The 20,153-nt window shown below is 42.9% G+C and overlaps 1 protein-coding gene across 2 annotated transcripts; it reads left to right on the top strand.

Moving 5' to 3' along the window:
* Positions 1-15: 15 nt before the first annotated feature.
* On the top strand, positions 16-12,354 carry Lrrc58 (leucine rich repeat containing 58). 2 transcript variants are annotated; one of them, NM_001195558.1, is made up of 4 exons: positions 32-570; positions 7,901-8,029; positions 9,105-9,382; positions 12,146-12,354. In NM_001195558.1, exons 1-4 carry the CDS (start codon positions 86-88, stop codon positions 12,352-12,354), a joined length of 1,101 nt encoding a protein of 366 aa, NP_001182487.1. In that variant the 5' UTR covers positions 32-85. The 2 variants fall into 2 exon arrangements, with proteins under 2 accessions (XP_087432356.1, NP_001182487.1); XM_087576230.1 differs by lacking the exons at positions 7,901-8,029; positions 9,105-9,382; positions 12,146-12,354 and adding an exon at positions 6,725-6,836 and having other exon boundaries at positions 16-570.
* The last annotated feature ends 7,799 nt before the right edge of the window (positions 12,355-20,153 follow it).

The raw sequence follows: 20,153 nt of genomic DNA, 5'->3' as shown, positions 1-20,153 counted from the left end.
GGGCCGCCCCGCGCCACTTCCGACGCGGCGCTCGCTTCAGGTTCCGGGGCGCGCCGCCTCGGCTAGCGGCCTGGGGTCCGGCGGGATGGAGGAGGCCGCGCTCGGGGAGGCCGAACTCAACTGGTCCCGCCTCAGCGTGTCGGCCGAGGCGCTGGAGTCGGAGCTGGAGGCGCGCGCGGAGGAGCGGCGCGGCTCACGGGAGGCGCTGCTGCGGCTGCTGCTGCCGTATAACCGTCTGACGTCGCTGCCACGGGCGCTGGGCAGCGGCTTCCCACACCTCCAGCTCCTGGACGTGAGCGGCAACGCGCTCACGGCGCTGGGACCCGAGCTGCTGACGCTGAGCGGCCTGCGCACGCTGCTGGCCAGGAACAACCGGCTCGGCGGCCCGGGCTCGCTGCCCAAGGGCCTGGGCCAGTCGCCGCTCTGCCGCAGCCTCCAGGTACTCAACCTCAGCGGCAACTGCTTCCAGGAGCTGCCGGCCTCGCTGCTGGAGCTGCGCGCGCTTCAGACCCTCAGCCTGGGAGGCAACCAGCTGCAGAGCATCCCCGCCGAGATCGAGAACTTGCAGAGGTGAGTGGCTGCGAGACGGGATTGGGAGGGGGGGTTGGGGAGCCGGGCGGTGGCCCGAGCTCCGTGGCACCGTGTTGAAGGGCGGAGGAGGGGGTGCTACTGGCGAGCCATCGCCGCTTAGCGTCTAAGGTTGAGTGGGTGGTGGCCTTTGGGTTGTGTTTGGCCTATGCAGGTCTTTGAGGCATTTTCGCCGCACCCCTACCTGTACCCCCACCCCCGCCACTCGCCCCCAATGAACTCTGGAACTCATTGTGTAGACCAGGGCCAGGGTAGCCTCGAACCCACAGAGATCCGCCTGCCTCTACCTCCCAAATTCTGCGACTAAAAACATGCGCCACTAAGCCTTATTAAGACTTCGCCTTGGGGTTGGGGATTTGGCTCAGTGGTAGAGTGCTGGCCCTGGGTTCGGTCCCCAGCTCCGAAAAAAAGAATAGGAAAAAAAAAAAAAAGACTTCGCCTTATTTCTTGAGTCTAGTGAGGGAGCCAAGTGGGCGCCCAGTAACAGAGGTGGGCGATTTCTTACTGGGAAGTCTTCCGTGGCTTTGCACGCGTTTGCATCAAAGTGGCATTTAACGTGGCGTAGGAAGTGCTCTGGCCTACTTGGTTTTTATTCTATTTCCAGTTAGCCCCTTTTAGCCGTAGCCAAAGTACCATTTGTGGAGTTAGTGAGCCTTGCACTCCCCCCTTTTATAGAAAGCAGCCCTTGTCCTTGTATTGGGTGGGGTCGGGCAAAACCTCTTCATGCTGCCCTTCCTTTGACCCTGAGGAACTATTCACATTTCAAAATCTTATCTTAGGAGTCTTTTCTGTCCCCCCCCCCTTTTTTAACTGTTCCCAGGACAATTAACGCCAAACTGTACTTCCTCTGTATGTCACACGCCCCTCCATTGTATTTATGTTATTGAATATAGTTCCTTCTTTACAGGAACTGTCTACCTCTTCTAAGCTTAGTCAGTAATGTAGAGTGTACTGGAGTAGGGAGGTACAGAAAAGGGTAATAGAAGTGCCCTAAGGTGTCCTGCAGGGGAGTGGGAAGTAAAACAACAAGAAACTATCTTCCACTTGTTAAATAGTTTCAGCTCCTTTATTGGATTAGCCAAGATAAAAGAATGTGGAGCTAGAAAGAACCTTCGAGTTCACAGGGAAAACATTGATTGGAAATAAGACCTTTTCTTCACATCTCATCCTTCCTTCCGCTGGCCACTTAGCACTTCCTGTTTGCCAAATGAGGCCTCTGGACACAGTGTCCCCTAATTTGCTCCTCCGTAGATGTTTACAGAGTGCTTGGTGTGTCCGACATTTTCCTAAGCTCTGAGGCTAGTACCCTGAGACAGAACAACAGGGGTTTGACCTGTTTGGGTCCTTGAGTCAGTGCCATCTGATTTATTTGAAGGAAGTAACAGTGAAGGTTAGGTGTGAGCCGTCGGACCGACCCCAGTAAGCAGAAGAGTGAATGTGAAAGCCCAGGGGCTAGGAGGAGAGTAATTCCTAACTGATCAAAGATGAGCACTGCCCTGGAAGGTGGCAGAAGAAACTCCGGGGCCACTCAGGGCATCCCATTTTGAGGGCTTCCATAGTGTGCATTGCATTCTGAGTGCACACTTGTCTTGTTCCTGTGGAGTGGCGAGGGTCTGAAGATGAGGGCATTTGGGGGCTGGTTAGGAGGCCATTGTGGTAGACTAGGAATGATGGTAACCTACAACAGGAGTGCTAGGAAATGTAGGGTGTGGGACGGTTAAGGGGGTTTATGTTCACTGGACAGGCTTTGCTTCCTCTAATTTTTTTTTCTTTTCTTTTTTTCGGAGCTGGGGACTGAACCCAGGGCCTTGCACTTGCTAGGCAAGCGCTCTACCACTGAGCTAAATCCCCAACCCCTGCTTCCTCTAATTTTAACATGTAGTTTTTATTTCAATCCCAGTATATTAAGAGGAACCCCTGGAGAGTATTGTCTCCATCACATGGAAAGAGAAGTAAGCACAATTCCACTTAAAAACTTAAAAATATGCAGTGGGTTGGCCCTGTCTTAGATGTGCCAACGTTCTCTATGATTCTAAGATGAGACACTCTCCATTTTTAGAGGAAGAAACAAAGGCTCAGAGAAATGAGGTCTCAAGATCACAAACCCATTAAGTAGTAGCACTGGATTTGAATTCTGGGGTCTCTGATGCCAAATCAAAGAATTTTCCATAGTGGCCAGCTAGGACTCGAGTGTCTAGGCTCTGCTCTGGGGCATAGGGGATTCGGAGGAATGGATCAGGCCATTGTCACCTGGTTGACCTGATTTCTGTACTGATAACAGCTACTCCAGGCTGTTAGTCACTGTGTCTGTGACTTGATATATTATGAGACTTTTTGCATCCTGATTTTGTTGTTGTTCAGCCCTGTGCTTTATTTCTGTACTAACAGGAATCACAAAGGTTTAGATTCTATTTGGGTACAGGCCAACAGGCTCATTGCAGAATTGTACTCCGAGAGAAAGAAGCAGCTTTGACCATGACCTAGTTCATTTCCTTCTTTTCAAGGATGAGGAAGCTGAGATTTCATGTGAATGAGTTGCTTGAGGCCAGATCATGGCCACAGTGAGAGAGTTCAGTGATTCAGTTCTCAAAGACTGCTGACTATTCTGAAATGATCGTTAATGGTGGGAAATGGAGAGGTGCTGTTACAGTCACTTGAACCCTCTTGAACATCATGTTCTTCCAAAATCTGTGTAACTTACCCAGCCTGTCATGTAGTGTATGCTGTAGTGTGCGGCTCTGCTCCTCCCCTCCCTTCCTGGTGCTAAGGGTGGACTGCATGACCTTCCACACGCGAGGCGAGAGCCACTGCTTGAGCCACGTCCAGTGTTTTGGCACATGAAGAAGATTCTGTCCTTGTAAAGAACAGTGAGAAGAGCAGTTTTTAAAAGGTACACAGCATATATGTGCCACAGAAACTCCCCTCCATTGGCAGCATTCCGTGAAGAAGAATACATCTTGGTTGCATGCACCCCTGGTCTCTCCGGGCCTCCTGGAGGTCTTAGATGAGCTCTGTGCACTCTACTTAATGACCCTTCCCTTAGTGGCAAAATTTTAAATTAAAAAAAAAAGACTTCCAAAAAAATAACAAGTAAGTGGATGCTGGAACTCTTGTTTATTTTTATGATTGACTTCATTCCCCTGATCTAAATCAGGCCATTATGAATATAAATTCTGTTCATATAGGATTCATCAGCAAATAAACGTATGTTTTTGGCTTCTGTGCAGCCAAGCTTATTTTTGTTGTACAGTGCTGAATGGTAGAGTAGTTCACACTTCAACATCTCTTCTAATGAACTGGGTTTTATCCCTTCGTAGCTCAGAAACTGCTTGAGTAAGAGATTAATTTATTACTCCCTGAGCAGCAAACTTGGAGTAAGTGGGTTGTATGGCATCCAGGATGATTTTCGGAGACTAAATCTGAGCCAAATGTGTTTCGTGAATCCTTTTCCCATGTTTTCCCCCTTCGATGTCTTCTTTTTTTGGTGACCTTTTCTTGGTGTCTTTTTAACGTGGTTATCAAAGAAAAGAGGATCGTGATGAAAGCTAAGAATTGATCCCTGAAGGTTAACGCTAAACTGCAGTGATAGCCTGGGGAAGACATAACTCAACAAGATCAGTAGAAGGATGTGCTGAGCATTAAGTAACTCCTTCCCCATTACAGTCACAGAGTGGATTCGTGGATGTCAGTGGCCCTGTGTTGACCTCCTTTAACTTCATATAATGTATTTTGATAATGGTCTCCCTTCCTCCCTCCCAGGTCCACTCCCACCTCTGTACCCACCCAACTTCCAAGTTCTCTCTCATTTTCTTTTCTCTTTTAAACCCACCAAGTTCATACTGTGTTGCCTGGCTCCACCTGGTTGTTGGGCCTGCTCTGGAGTATGGTTGACCGATTAAAGGAAACAGACTCTCCCCATCCCGGTAGCTATCAAATGCCTACATAATAACCCAGTTAATGGTAGGACTTTGAATCCACCTCTTCCACTCCATGCTGGGATTTTGTGTGGATTGAGCTTCCACAGGTCTTTTACCTGTTTTCACAATTGCTGTGAATTTGTATGTGCAGTGATCCTCTTCTGTCTAGAAAATACTGATTCCTTGACATTATCCACCATCTCTGACTCTACCTACTCTTGAAGAGTCCTAAGCCTTGGAGGTGTGTATGTGACATGGATATCCAATTTAGGGCTTAACACTCCTCTTAGGGTCTTTTATTCCCTGCATGTCAACCAATTGTGGGTCTCTGTGTTAATTCTATTTCCTTCAAAGAGTAGAAACTGATTTGATTGAGAGAAGCCCTGGTTTGTTTATAAGCAGTAAGTCAGTCCTTTTAATACTAATCCATTTAGTAGAATAATAATCGTTCTCCCCTAGTGTCTATGACATACCCACAGGGTTTTTTGCCCCATTATGGGTTCCATTTTATGGAAGAGGCCTTACATCCAGTCAGAACATGGTTGGTTACTCTGTAGCAGCCATGCCACTATTGCGTCTGTGGGGTACTCAAGCTCAGACCATTTGCTGTGACCTGGAAGGTTCAGTGCTAGGTGAGACTGCTCTTCTCTGCTACCGTACATAGCACCTTCCAGCTAGCCAATAGAGAGGAAGCCTTCTGATCAAGACCCATTTGATCTCTCTGTCGTTTATGGTTCATATACATAGTGTCTTCAGCAATTTAGTCTTAGCATCGAGATCTGGAGGATAACCAAAAGCACTGTCAATAGCCTGTAATATTTAGGGGTCTCTGGGACCCCACTGATCACAACTCAAAAAGAAGTAAACCGTCTTGACCTCCTTTCCTGGTGTGCTGGGCTATTCTGCTGCCCAGTTTTATTACAACTTGGCACAGATAGAATCATTTGGGAAGAGGAATCTCAATTGAGAAAATGTTTTCACAAGACTATCCTGTCCTCCATTTTCTTAATTGATGATTGATGTGGGAGGGCCCCGCTCTCTGTGGGTAATGCCACCTCTGGGGCTGGTCGTCTTGGGTGCTATTAAGAAAGCAAGAAAGCAAGCTGAATTGGTTCTTTTCTGTTTCTACTAAACCATAGCATTGTTTTAATAAATGTCAGAATATCAGCCTACTGAGAGAGAGAGAGAGAGAGAGAGAGAGAGAGAGAGAGAGAGAGAGAGCGAGCACATGCGCAAGTGAGTGAGTGCACGCAGACAGAGCAAGCCAATAAGCAGCATTCCTCCCTCCAAGGCTTCTACTTCAGTTCCTGTCTCCAGATTCTTTCACTGACTTCCCTTAGTTAGTGATGGACTGTTAACTAGAAGTATAAAATGAACTAAATCCTTTCTGTAACTACTTTTGAATCTTGTTTAAGGAGATAGCATTTGAAGATAAATGACAATACAGGGATGTTACTTCAAGAAGCCTTTTTTTTTTTTTGTCTGCGTGTGCATGCATGTTTTCTGCATCTGTGCCATCCTTTTTCACTTTAATTCCATTTTTCTTTAAACACATAGTTTGGAGCATGTATATATGTATAAAATTATATTCAATATACTTTGTTAAACTGAAGAAGGGAAAAGCATTTTTGTCTAACTGGTTAAAGGGGATAGTGGACACTACTTGAAAAGCTTTACAGAATCAGAAATAGAAAGAATACCATTGATACACTGTTAAAATCACCACATAGCAAACACAGAAGGTGAGCTTATAAAAGGCAGAGTAATTATATCTGTGGGAATGTCTGTGATAGGGAGCCACCAGTAAACGACTTAATGTGTTGCCTGACTCAGAAGGCAAGAAAGGAACTTTTCAATGAAAAGTTTTAAAATGGACACTTACGAAAATTCAGTTAAAAATCTTAGAAAAAATGTACAGTAGTCTCCCACACCAACTAATGATATGTCTTTACTGGGTTTCAATTACGTACAATCAACTGTGGCCCAGAAATATTACATGTAAAATTCTAGAAATAAATATTTTGTAACTTTTAAGTTGCAGCCTATTCTGAGTATCATGATGAAATCTTGTATTGCCCCATCTAAAACCTGAATGGGGCTTTGAAGGTGGTACCCAGTCCCTGGTTCGCTCTGCTCCCTGATTGCCTGAGAGCTTTTCTACTCGAATCCCACCTGCCTGTTAATTGCTTAGTAGTTGCCTTGATGTTTTTGTTTCACAGTAACAAAATTCCTGACTGAAGTGACTTGAGGAAAGAACTGACAGTCAGTTCCTGTGGTGGGAAGGCATGAGAAGCAGCTCAGCTGAAGGAGGAATGTGTGGCAGAGGTTGGTTATTACATGGTAGATGGCGAGAACCAGGGACTGAGCATTACCCTTCAGCAGCCTGCCACTAGTGACCTGCTTCCACCAGCTGGGAACAAGCTCACAGTGAACACATGGGAGGGGGCCCCACAGATGACCATAACAGCTCAGTGCTAGTAACAAATGCTAACAGTAACAACAAAAGCTGGAGCACATTGATGATCTGGGAAGGGGATTTTAAAGCAAAATGGACTTAAAGGGACAAAGAGACATGCTTCATAAGAGTTAAGTAACACTCCAACTGGAAGGTCTAGGGTCAGGAGCTTGACTGTGTCTGCAGTGTAACTGTTGTAGATAGGGAGCAAATCACAGCAACAGAACTGACAGAAACCTGAAGAGAACAGTGTGGTTATAAAGGAGACTAGCATCCAGTAAGAAGGTAAATGACAGGCCAAAGCTTTTGAATTGGTCCTTTTACAAAGCCAGCTTGAATGCTTTTAATACATATAAAAACACAAGTAGGCCACAAAGAAACAAAGCTATGCAGAACACATACTTAACAGCAAAGCTTTCGCCAAAGTGATGGAAATTGTCTAACCCTTGAGAAAACTGGCAAATGGTCTAGACATGAGATGCTTTGAGGATCTTAAGTGACCAGGAACACAGAAAGCTGAGACTAAATTTCACTGTTTAGCAAACTACAGATCTGTAGATAGAAAGCACAGATTGGTACCTTTTTCACACCGTCAGATGTTTTGTTTTGTTTTTAAATTAAAGTATTGGCAAGGAGTATGGTGTGAGGTGGAGCAAACCACACAAGTAAAATAAAACAACGGCTTTAAGAGGGGAGAGTAGGCTGCTATACTAGTATCCAAAATAGGAATTATCTCACGGGCATGCAGTGTCTTGTCTGACAAGATATGGTATAAGCTCCCTGGGGATTGCATTCTCTTTCCGGGATACGCCTGGCACATCGCAGATCCTGAGTAAGACATTTGGTGAGTGAGTGGATGAACTGCGTTTACTCTAGTAGAGACAATGGACTCTCTTGACCAGCCTGTGTTTATTTACCTTTTTTAAATTTGCTTTTGCAGTTTAGAATGTTTATACCTTGGAGGAAACTTCATTAAAGAAATCCCACCAGAATTAGCAAATCTGCCTTCTCTGAATTACTTGGTGTTGTGTGACAACAAGATCCAAAGTGTGCCTCCTCAGCTCTCACAGTGAGTAGTCGGCCATAGCAACAGACATCTGTGCTTAGGAACCGCTGAAAGGAATTAAGACTCTTCCAGTAATCTCAGCACTAGGGAGGTGAAACAGGAAAACCTTAAGTTCAAGACCAACTTGGACTACAAGTAAGACCTCAGTTTAAATGGAAAAGAAAAATAGGAAGTCTCAAAAAAAGTTGGCATTAACAGCTCTGCAGCTCATTATGAGCTGAATAGTTTACAGTTAAGTGCTCTGGTTTATTCCTCAAAATGTTTGCTCAGCTCTGAGTGTGTGCACACCCAGGTAGGTGCAAGTGCGCATGCTTGTGTTCACTTGCATGTGAACATGACCTAGGCTCCATTCGCTTCCTTGAGATGGGGGAGGAGGTGTCTCGTTGGCCTGGAGTTTACCAGGAGGCTAAACCGGCTGGCCAGGGCCCCAGGGAACTGCCCCTCAGTGTGGGGGGACAAGTGTGCACCACACCTGACTTTTTTTTTTTTAATTAAGCTGGCATTTTCACAAATGAACTTGAGTCCTTGTGCCTGCAAGGCACAGGCTTTATTGATTGGTCCAACCATTCAGTTTTCTTCTTGTTACTGGAAAGAAAGGGCTTCAGGGAACGAGAGAGAAAATAGAGTAGTAATTTGGCATGGCTTTCCTTGGGTCTTGTGGAACTTGACAGTTTGTATTTGATCATAAGCATTCCTGCCCTGATGTGGCTTTGTAATGAAAAGGATCATTATTCATAGTGTATGTAAAATCTTTTTATTGTATAAGTAATATAATATTCCCTCTAGTGTCTTTAAATCTATTGTTTATCTCAGCTAGGACCCAAAATACTTTGTAAATGTTTTCAGGACTCTTGAGGTCCCAGGGGGATAGTCTTTGATGGCATTTTTAAAACTGTATCCTGAGCTGGTTCTAGATACTTGATTTTTCATTTATTGACCTTAATCCTGTTAATTCATATGGGAAGTTCAGACCCTGTGTTTACACAGACATGTTTGTACATATAGAAATGTATGTAAGTATAACGTCTACTGTGTTACTCATCCATGACCTTTGGTTTCTGCATGGCGTTCACTCTAGGCTGCATTCGCTTCGATCCCTCAGTCTACACAATAACTTGCTGACGTACCTGCCTCGAGAGATCCTCAATCTTATTCACCTGGAAGAGTTGAGTTTACGAGGAAACCCATTGGTGGTCCGTTTTGTTAGAGATTTAACGTATGACCCTCCAACTCTTCTGGAATTAGCTGCAAGGACCATTAAGATCCGAAGTATTTCTTACACTCCCTATGATCTTCCTGGGAATCTTCTTAGATACTTGGGCTCTGCCAGCAATTGTCCAAACCCAAAGTGCGGTGGTAAGTTGATCTGGCCTTTTTCACTCGTTTAGCTATTTTTAAATATTGATGTTGTGTTTTAATTAAAGGCTTCTCTCACTGAAAGGCAGTTAATAGAAAGTAAGATGCTCTGTCCCCTCAGCTTCCTTCTTCCTTAAAAACTATTTTCACATTAATTTTAGCTTTAAATACAAGGAACTTTCACCTGGAAATTTCATTTTGTCTTGGAACATTATGATAAAAGTAAGATGGTAAAATGAAAGGAAACACAAAGAAATAAAGTCTTAATTTTTAAGAACAGTTTTAAAATGGTTGGCTGTCTTCCATGTTTATGTGAAGGCTCACTATTCATTGTATCAGGAACCACTAGGGCAGTGCTTTCACCCACAGGGATTGCATATTAGATATTTCCATTACAACTCGTAAAGTTACAGTTCTGAAGTAGCAGTAAAAATGACCTTATGTTGGGGTCACCATACCATGAGGACCTGTATTAAAGGTCACAGCATTATGAAGGTGGAGAACCACTGCATTAGGGCATGCTTACAGACGTATAGGAGCAGTGGCTATGTGGTGAGCGTATGAGAGTGCTGCCCATTTCTGGCAGCCACTTTAAATCTGTGTTTCAGGATTCACAGTTAGAGCATTTGAAGAAGAATACTGCTTTTAAGTAAGGTACTGGGGTAAAGACAAATGTTAGCACCAAGAAAATGTTGCATAATAATATCAAAGCTAGGGTAAGGTGTGTTTCAGGAAGTCTTGTCTTGAGATAGTATACAGGTAAAGAGAGAAAAAATTAAATTTCTCTGAGATTGTTATAAGATAAAAAGACTGCATGTAAAGAGGAGCCTTCTCTCAGCAGGGTGCATGCTGGTTAGTGAGTGTGCTAAGCCTTCCCTCTGCAGGCCTCATCCTGAAGCAGCTTAGGTGATGGCAGGGCACTGTTGAAACTAGGGTGTGGAGACTTGTAAGAGGTAGCATTCACACCAGGGAGTCCCGATGAAACCTCCTATGCCCAGAATCCATCCTCTTCTGGAAATGTGCCTCATTCTCTTCTCTGAACTGTTTGGTTTTTTGTTTTGTTTTGTTTTTTAATGGACTTCTTTAGTATTCCAAAGAGCTGTTATCTTAGGAATGCCTTAAAAATTATTAGTTTAAAATTTCAGATACCATCAGTAAAATAAAACCAGTCATTTTACATGCTTCCCTACTCCAGCACCCCAGGTTCCTTATTGAACTGTAAGTTAAAAATAATGACATTTATAAGACACTTCCTCTTTGTAGACTTTGAACATTTTTTTTTTTTCTGGTTCTTTTTTTCGGAGCTGGGGACCGAACCCAGGGCCTTGCGCTTCCTAGGCAAGCGCTCTACCACTGAGCTAAATCCCCAACCCTGAGTTTGAACATTTAGAGATGAGAATTTCACAGGAAGCTAACATGGTTACTAGGATTTATTATAAGCAGTAAACTATAAGATGCTATGGGGAGCCAGGCCGGGTGGCACATGCCTTTATTCCCAGTGTTCAGGAGGCACAGGCACATGAGCTCAATGAGCAGGAGATCAACATAGTGTACACAGAGAGTTCAGGCAGGCCAGGACTGCATAGTGAGAGCCTGTCTTTGTGAATGAATGAATTCTTGAATATTTGGTCCATCATATGATAGACGATAGTTGGGAAACTTAGATGTGAAGTTCGAGATTGCTCTTCAGAGAGACTGTGCCACAGTCTGTCTAGTTTGGTTGTACTGTAGCCATAGGAATGGACTTCGTATGCTAGAGAAATATGTTTTAAAGGTTCAGCTAGAGTCTCGCAACACAGCCTTTGCTTCCCCCTACTCTAACTGTGGCTCTGCCTCACTGAAGAGTCATAGCTCAGCAGTGCAGTTAAGAACCGAACCAGGGAATTTCCAGTTTTAGTTTACCAGAGTGTACCTGACTCTGTGTGCGCTGAATGAGATCATCAGCTTGCAGCATGGAGGCTTAGAGCTTAAATATAAGGTGACATTCTGTTCTGTTGGTTTTGTTCTCCCAGTCATGGTACATGTGTGTTAATCCTAAACCCTTGGAGGTGGTAGAGGCAAGAAGATCAGGAGTTCACAGCTAAGCTAGAATTTTATGGACGTGCCCTGGCTATAAGTGACTTTGGTTTCTCAAAAGATAAGAATGGATACTAATAGCTATTTCCTTTCTGCAAATTCTTGTATGGTAGTTACTCCCTAATCAGTATTGAAGGAAGTGTGTTTTAGTCTCTAACTGTAGGACAGTGCTAGCAACTGAGGAGGGGGTGTAGAATAGGGCACTTTACACATCTTATAATCTATCAGATACTGGCTCCCCCAAGTAACCCAGAGAAAATCTGCTAAATTAACAGGATCCTGGCCTTTCTCGGCTGGCTGCTTTCGGATACATTGTCTTGCCTTTTTTCTTGTTTTAGAAAACAAGAAGTGATTGAGAATAGGAATAAGTTATATCACAGCAAACAAATCTTTCCTCCTCCCCTTGTAGATTCTAGGGATCAAACTCTGGTTGTCGGGGTTGGCAGAAGCACCTTTATCTGTTGAGCCATCTCTCTGGCCTTCCTGGCATTCACTTAGCAATCATATTGCCACCGGGAAGATCTCCCAATATGTCTCTATGCTGTGCTCTTAGAAAGAACTGCTCTAATACTTCTTAAGATTCTTGAGGAAAGTTTATATGTAATACATCTCCAGAGTGCTGGAAAAGGGTTTAAAAAACTGTGGTTCTCGACGCGTACTGACTTCTTGTATTCTTCTTCCCTCCAGGAGTCTATTTTGACTGTTGTGTCAGACAGATTAAGTTTGTGGACTTCTGTGGGAAGTACCGCCTCCCCCTCATGCACTATCTGTGTTCTCCAGAGTGCTCCTCCCCCTGCAGCTCTGCCTCACACAGCTCCACATCCCAGAGTGAGTCTGACTCAGAAGATGAGGCCAGTGTGGCCGCACACAGAATGCAGAAAGTTCTTCTTGGTTGAGCAGTAGTGGGTATTGAAAATACTAAAACACTGAGCAGAAATGACTGACAGAGAAATGGGTCTTGAAGTTGATTGGAGACCTGAGGGTTTTCATCTTGAATGTCTGTGTAAGGGTTGCCATGATGTGAAAGAAAGGTTTTGCGTTCTATCTACACACTCGGGAGGAATGAGTCCAGTTCCATGTTTAGGTTCTTTGACTGTAAACTTATTGTGAATGGCAATTCAAAATTCAGTTAATTGGTTACAATTTTCATGTAAGTCTTTGAAGAAACACTAACAGAAAGGTTCACTCTGAAGAAAAGTCATGTAATCCACCCGAAGGGATGTCACCTGGGACAGCTGAGTTGAGTAAAGAGGTCATCACAGTTCTGTTACCAGGGTTGTCCTGGTTTATGCTGAACACGATACATAAGTAAAGTGACCCTTCTCCTTGTGCTACCCCTGGACTTTTGAAGCCTTTCTGACCAACTGACTGGACAGTAAGGACTATAGCTTTTAAATGGAGTATTTAAACCAGCTCTTGTTTTGTGTGATTGTTACTAACTTTATGTAACCTAGCTGTGATGTGTTATAGTGCCTTAATCCTAGTAAGATTGTGGAAGCTTATAGAAATTATTTCAGAGCAACCTACAACCTGACACTGCAAAACACTTGGAATATACTTTAACCAACCAGTGAACAATCGTATAGATAATACCCGAGTTCTGAGGGCCTAGAACTCAGAGATCCACCTGGAAGATGGAGATCTTCCGGGGACCTCCCCTCCCTAGTTGCTGATATTACAAGTGTACACCACCATCTGCTTCCATGGCCATCTTAACTTCATTTTTAACTTCAATGATCTCTTCTAAGCAAATGGCTTTTACACTTAATGAGAGGCTAAAGTCTTATTCTGTCTATTCACCAAAAGACAGAATAATATTTTTTGACCAAAAAATCTAGATGACAAGTAGTCTGAGAATACCTGCTTTACAATATGAGACTAAATGAGGAAACGTTGGACATGGATCAGCACGTGGGAGGTAGAGGCAGAGGATCAGGACTTCAAAGTTTACCTAGGCTCCATGGTAAATTTGAGGCCAACCTGGGCTACATACATGAAAGCATGTCTCAATGTGGAATGGGGTGGATTTTAACCACCAAGTGTGTCTCCTTTGCCCCTGTTGGTTACTAAACCAAGACTTCCTCTACATTTAAAAGAAAAACTGCAGCGTGAAGCACAGCCCATTATGCCCGTCCTCAGTAGAGTTCACAGAGCCAGCGTAACCATTGAACACTGAGGAAAGGACTAAGGAAACATTAAATACCTTTATCCCTAAGTGTAGAAGAAACATAGTAACAAATTATTGTCATCAGAAATTAGTAAATTTTACTAACTAGTTGATTAGGCAATTAAAAAGTACTAAAAGTATAAGCTAACGATAGGGAATACGTAACTCACTGCTGATCATTAGCCATCCTGTAATAACAGGAAGCCTAGTTGGTAAGTGCCAAAAGTAGTTTCCGAGTGCGTTAGGGCATCAGGTGATCTCTTAGAGCATGCTTTCTTAGAAGCCAGCTGTGCGCTCAGAGTATTTGCATGTTAGGTTTCTTGTATATAGTATTTTTATTTTAGTAGAACATATTGGTAGGTTCTAGGGTAATTCAGGGTTTCTATGTGTTTGTGTTACGTCATGAAACATGAGAGTTTCGTGGCTGCAGTTGTGAAACGCTGCTATAGTGAGTCCCCTCACCTTTTCCTCGGAATAGTGTAGTAAGATTATTATTATTATTATTATTATTATTATTACTACTATTATTATTATTATTATTTTGATTTAGGAATTTTCTTCCTATGTGTATAGAAGTGATGTTTCTATTGCTAATGTAATTGTATGATAGACAGTATAACATCTTTGTCTATTTCGCCACGTAAGCATCTGTACGCTGCAGATTGCAAGGTTGGGAAAAGCAAAGGTGACTTGTAAATGCTTTGTAAGTAGATCACTAGTTAAGCAACACTGAACATTTTCATGGAAAATGCTCAAATTGATGGGACCATATTCTTCTGGATTAAATACTTGTACTTTCTTGATTGATAGTAATCTTGATCTAAGTAGTAGTTAGAGTAGCCTTTTAGGGATTACTTGTAAATACCCTTGTAAACAGCATTTAACCAGATGTTCCCTTTCTAGCCTCGCAGGAAGAAAGGCTGTTGTTCTTCCTCCATAGTTGTACATACTCCAGCCAGAGATAGTTCTAGCCTGTGCCGTGTAGATGTATCCTGTGGTGTTCTTTCAACAAAGTGTTTGTGTGTGTAGTTAAAGTCCGTGAGCAGTGTGCCAGGTCAGTGTGCAGCTGCCTCTTTGGCGAGAGTGGGCTCGCTGGGGATAGGTAGGTACAGCCCACAGCTGGCACAGGTCGCTTGTAATGAAATCTGTAGTTAGCTTTTACATTTTAAAAAACTCATCTTTAGCCTTATCTTTTACAAAAGCTGCTAGTGATTTCCAAATTTTTCTAATTTCTTTTTCATAGTTTTTAAACTGATGATGAGATACCAGCGTAGTGTGATAGGAATTGGCTGTCTGGAAGTCAGACCGTCATCTTCTGAAGTCAGCAGACCAGTAAATGGTAGTCACTAGTTAAGAGTTGCATGTTTATCTAGTTAATGAACGCTTAGAGTTTCAGAATCAACAAGGTCTATTCATAATACAGTTATTTTATTTTCTGAGACAGGGCCTGGCTGTGTAGCCCAGGCTAGCCTTGGCTTGCTATATAGTGCAGTCTGGCTTGCTTATGGTAACTCTAGCCTCAGCTTCCCAACTGCTGGGAATACCACATACCCTGCTCAATATTTTACTTTAAAATGTGCCAAAGGTGCCTATTGGTCTAAAAATCTTGATATTTAAAAATTTATTGCCAATATTAAAAATAAATGTGCACCATAAGTTGTACTTGAAATATATGACATTTTGGGGTGATGTAAGTAAAAGTCCACCCTTGACAGTACAGCACGCCACTGCAGACCAGTTCTGACAGACGCTGAGATACTGGGTTTAAATGAAGAATCAAGAAGAGGCTGTCTATTTGCAGGAATGTAAGACAAAAGAAATCTCATGAAGCCACAAGGGGTGGGGAAGGACAGGTCATAGTGACCCAGGCAAGTCCTGAGCCGAAATGGCCCTGCAGAGTAAAGAATTGTTTTAAAGTGTATTTACCAAGTGGCATACTATTATCTAAAAACCTTATCACTAAGTTTGTAATTATTAATTATTATTCATTACTAGATTGGTTCCTGCTGCTGGGAAGCCGTTCACACTGCTCCTCATGAAGGGAGCCAGTGAGCTGCAGGCTCTCCTCAGCCTTGCTCTTCCCAGAGCTGGAAAATAGTCCCTCCTTGACCTGCTGTTTTTATCAGCAGGGGACCTCGGTTAATGTTTGCCTTTTGTTGTATTTTTAAAAACTGCAATTAAGTATTTAGTAGTGCTATTAACATATAAAATACATGCTTATTCTCTTAGGTTTCCATGTGAATGCTTGCAAATAGTTTTACCAGTAAACATGTATGTGTAAGATCATTTAGCTGCAGTTACTTAAAGTGCCTTTACCTAAATGATTTGCCTTTCATCTAAAAGTAGAGGTTTTATTATAAGTTTTGCTCTTTGTATAGTCCAAAATGTTGAGTTTTTAAGTCAGACTAGGCGTATAACCCAGTGAAGGTGCTGTGTAGGCTTTTAGGCAGCATGGCCGACAGCACAGAGCTCTGTTCCAGTGCTTAAGGAGAGTGTCTCTTTAGCCTTCACTAGCTGTACAGTAGGCATAGAATGTTCCGTGTCACTAACTCAGTAGCGTGCGGTTTTATATTTCCGTCATAGTGTGATCTTTTTAATAGTATAGTAGGCAGCATTGTCCTTTGTGGTGTGAAAGTGCCAAAGTCTTCCACTAGTCCTGTGTGGGAAAGACCGGCTACTATATGATAACTTGTCGGCAGGAGCTGTGTGATCTGTATTTGACCTGAGGGAGAAACACTGCTCCTGAGGTTCCTTTGCCCTCAACAGGGCCCACTGTGTGTGTGGGGCAGCTGGGGAGGGAATTTTAATCACTGTGCCAGAGAATCTCTCCAGAGTCAAGGATGGAGCTCCACCCCTGCCGCCACCAACCCCCTGTCAAACTGTGTATCTTTTGTATAGTATTTTATTTAAAATCCATATACTACCACAAAGATAAGAGACGTTCCACCATTTTATGAAAATATTGTCACTGGGGTCTAGCATGTTTCAGCAAGCTTTCCTATAGGTCAGAAGGGGGGTGGTTTAATATGAATAAAAACTTTCATTCTTTATGTTATATATATATAGTGTGTGTGATCTGTATTTACTACGGATTGAATTAAGAAGCATTCCAATAACTCACAAAGTTGAATATTTAGAAGGTGTTTTTATGGGTGCTGCAAGGCTTTTACTTAACTTTAGTCAGCCTCAGTGGTTGATATAATTGCCGGTCTCGTGTATGTTTTAAATCTAGTGGCTTAATGAAGGCTATTTACATGCAGGAAACTATCTGCATTCATGAGAATAGACTCGATTCTTCTGGCCATAAATAAATGGAATATAACTGTATTATCTAATCCCCTAGCTGGGGTCTTAGCTGTGGTGGCACTGCCGTTTGCTGGCAGGAGCCATAACTAAGTTGGTTGGTTTGTGTAGGGGTCGTTAAGAGAGTCACTGCGCAGTTTACACGGTCAGCACTGCTGTTCTGAGAAACAGTGTTAACCCACCAGTCACTTTCTGATAGTCATGTGTGTCCCATTCTCAGCCCACTGTGTGAGGGTGAAAAATAGCAACGGGGAATAACAACCAAGTCTTAGCTTTTTAAAGTCGGGGGTTTCGAAAACAACAAAAGATGCTGAAAAAATGTTAACCTTTTATTTTGGTCAAATCATTACATATGCTCTGACATCTTAATTTTCTGTACTTAAAGTCTGTGTATTAGAAATATCTGTATAAATATATATATGATTAAAATGGAACTCAGAAATATGATTCAACAGTGGAGTTTGTTTTCTGGAAAAAATAGAGTCCTATTGTATCAAATTTATTTTACTTTCTTATGGCTAATATTCTAAAAAAATGTTTAAGCTATTTTTAATTCTTGTGCCTCTTTCCCCAAAGGATATTAAAAAATATGATCTTATATTAACTTTATATACTTTCTTCATAAATTTTGCCTTAAACATTGTGCCTTGTTTTATTAAATTGTTTTATTAAAATCCAATTCTTGCTTTTGTAACATTGTATTCTAAACAGATACTTACTTAAAAAAAAAATCCTTATAATGCCTGTATTTGGTGTATCACTGCTTATCTGTTTATTGAATTTATTGAATACACAACTCCAAACGTTAAGCATGTTTCAGCATTTATTGTATATGCTAGATAAAAGAGAAATAAAGATACAGTGTGTCCTCTGTGAGTTCCTTTTTCTTGGTCTGATCGTCTTGCAGCCAAGGTTAATCAGTTTGTTTATTACAGAGTCTTTCACTGACGAGTCCAAATCTGAAAATCCCACACTTCATACTGCTCTTAGAGCACCTGATGTTCTGAATTCCAAAATGTGGAAGAATATTTCCGTTGTCCGGGAGCTGGGACAAACAATAGCTGGGAAGGACTGTATTTGCAAAGCAGCCAGTGTTTCAGATTTGCGGAAATGGATCAGTGCATCGCTAGTTGTTACCTAGAAAAGGCTACCTTACAAAAACAGGCCTGGGAACAGGAGGAATGAGGAAAATAAGCCATTGTGGTCTCTTTCCTTGATAAAACTTCCCCTCTTCCTAGAGCTGGTGACAGCGGTACATGGCCTAACTCTAGCATTTGTAGCCATCATATGGTCCAAACATTCAGAGGTGTCTCCCATCCATCACAACAGTCACTTGCAACAGTAATCCATTAACTTAGCACTGGTAGCTAGAAGTTAAGTGTTCCCATTTGGGGAGGGAGTCCTTAAAAATCAAGACACCCCTTTTCTTGACAGTTTCATACACTAATGCATGCTATAACACTCATCTACCCTGACTTGATTCCCTCTCCCTATCAGCGTCATCTTCCCTATAAATGTCACCTTCCTTTGAGAATTCCATGAATTTAACCAAGGCTGTCTGGCATGCCATGCATGTAGAGCTCCACTGAAGCACGGTGGGCTCGGCAGTAGGTACAAAACTGAAAAATGGATTCCTCAAGTCTTACCAGTTACAACTAGTTCGGCACTAAGGGCCCCATGCAAGTTGACAGGGCCAGCCTTGGCCCAGGACAAATAGCTGCTGCCAGTCATGATTGAAAAGGGTTGCGTCATGCCTATAAGTTGGCATTTCGCAGCCTTTTTCTTGTACTGCTTCTATGTTTTCCCTACTCACCTCTTCTGCAGTCATTCCTGCAACTTAGAATGTTATGCCAGGCACCCAATCACCACTTGTTCTGTGCACTTTAGGCAACCGTTAGTCTTCATTGACCTCTGTTCACTGCAAAGAGAACCTGAAAGTTGTGTGTTTGTGCTATAGATGTATTTAGAAGGTAATTAATTTGGTGCTTTGTCAATTTAATAGCAGTAAGTCTTACCCTGTCTCCCCCTACCCTAACACAACTGGGGCCTATGATGGACCAGGCATGAACTGATGGCATGGGTCTTGCTCCTCTGGAGCTGACCTCAAATCCAGGCTGGGAGGTTGCCAGCTCCCATGACAGCCATGCCATTGTTGCACAGTGGTACACGTTGCCTGGAAGGTTGGTTTTGAGGCTGGTAAAATTCACAGTGGGTTAAGACTGTCTCTCCCAGCTGCTTACCATGTTCATTCCTACTCTTTGAAAGCTACCCACAAGGGAGGAAATTTCCAGCTTGGTTCAATGAGTTTTTTTTCTACCTCCCAATCAAAGTGTGCAATAGCTTTGATTTTGTCCCTATACAGCACTGGCTGGCCTGGCACTTGCTATGTAGACCAGGCTGGCCTTGAAGTCACAGTCGAGAGTCTTAACCTCCAATTCTAGTAAACAACCAAGAAGACTGACAAGAACCTATATTGGTTTGAGAGCCTTCCTGACCAATTCCTACAGAGGTACCCCACGCCTGTCACTGGTCCTAGGAGTTGCATTATCAAGCCATGCAGGGTCTCTCCCTTCAGTCTCTTGTTTAAGTGGGTTACCAGATAATAAGTATCTATATAGCTTTTTCATGGTCTTATTTTTGTTAAATTCCTCCCTCTCCCGCCCCCCATGGGACTGATAAGCTTCAAGATTCTCAGGTCAACAGATTCTCCCTCTGCAGAGTACTGCTTCATTCTGTATGCTGTGGTAGGGAATTAGCATTGAAGCTGTAATCAATCTAATCCGGCCTCCGCCATGAAAGTGATTGCTGGCTACACTGTATCTCAGTCTAATCACCATCTGAAGTCTGATGGGAGACCTTAGAGAAAAGAAAACATCTGGATGACTACAAAGACATTAAAAGCTTGCCTTTTTCAATCCTCCCAACACTAAACTAGAAACCAGTTAAGAAATTGACATGTAGTTGAACTAAGGATCTAAACATCAACTTCGTGAAAAGAGGACTCAGCTGCTTATGTTCCTAAATTTAGCGTAACCAGCCAAAAGCCCAAGCTTCTCTACAGTGACCCTTGAGCAGACAGCCAACACAGATCAAATCTTAAGCCCCTGAACACTGCTCTGTGAGGAAATCTGAACCCGTAGTTTCTAGATTGCCCACCCAGGCAGGTGTCTCAGGGAGGAAAAGGGTTTGCTCTGGGCAGATGTTTGTAGGTTTTTAAACCTAAGG

This window comes from Rattus norvegicus, chromosome 11, assembly GCF_021556685.1.
Source record: "Rattus norvegicus strain SHRSP/BbbUtx chromosome 11, alternate assembly SHRSP_T2T, whole genome shotgun sequence".
Taxonomy (NCBI): domain Eukaryota; kingdom Metazoa; phylum Chordata; class Mammalia; order Rodentia; family Muridae; genus Rattus; species Rattus norvegicus.
The sequence above is the reverse complement of the archived record's forward strand: the minus strand, read 5'-3'. Positions and strand labels throughout refer to the sequence as shown.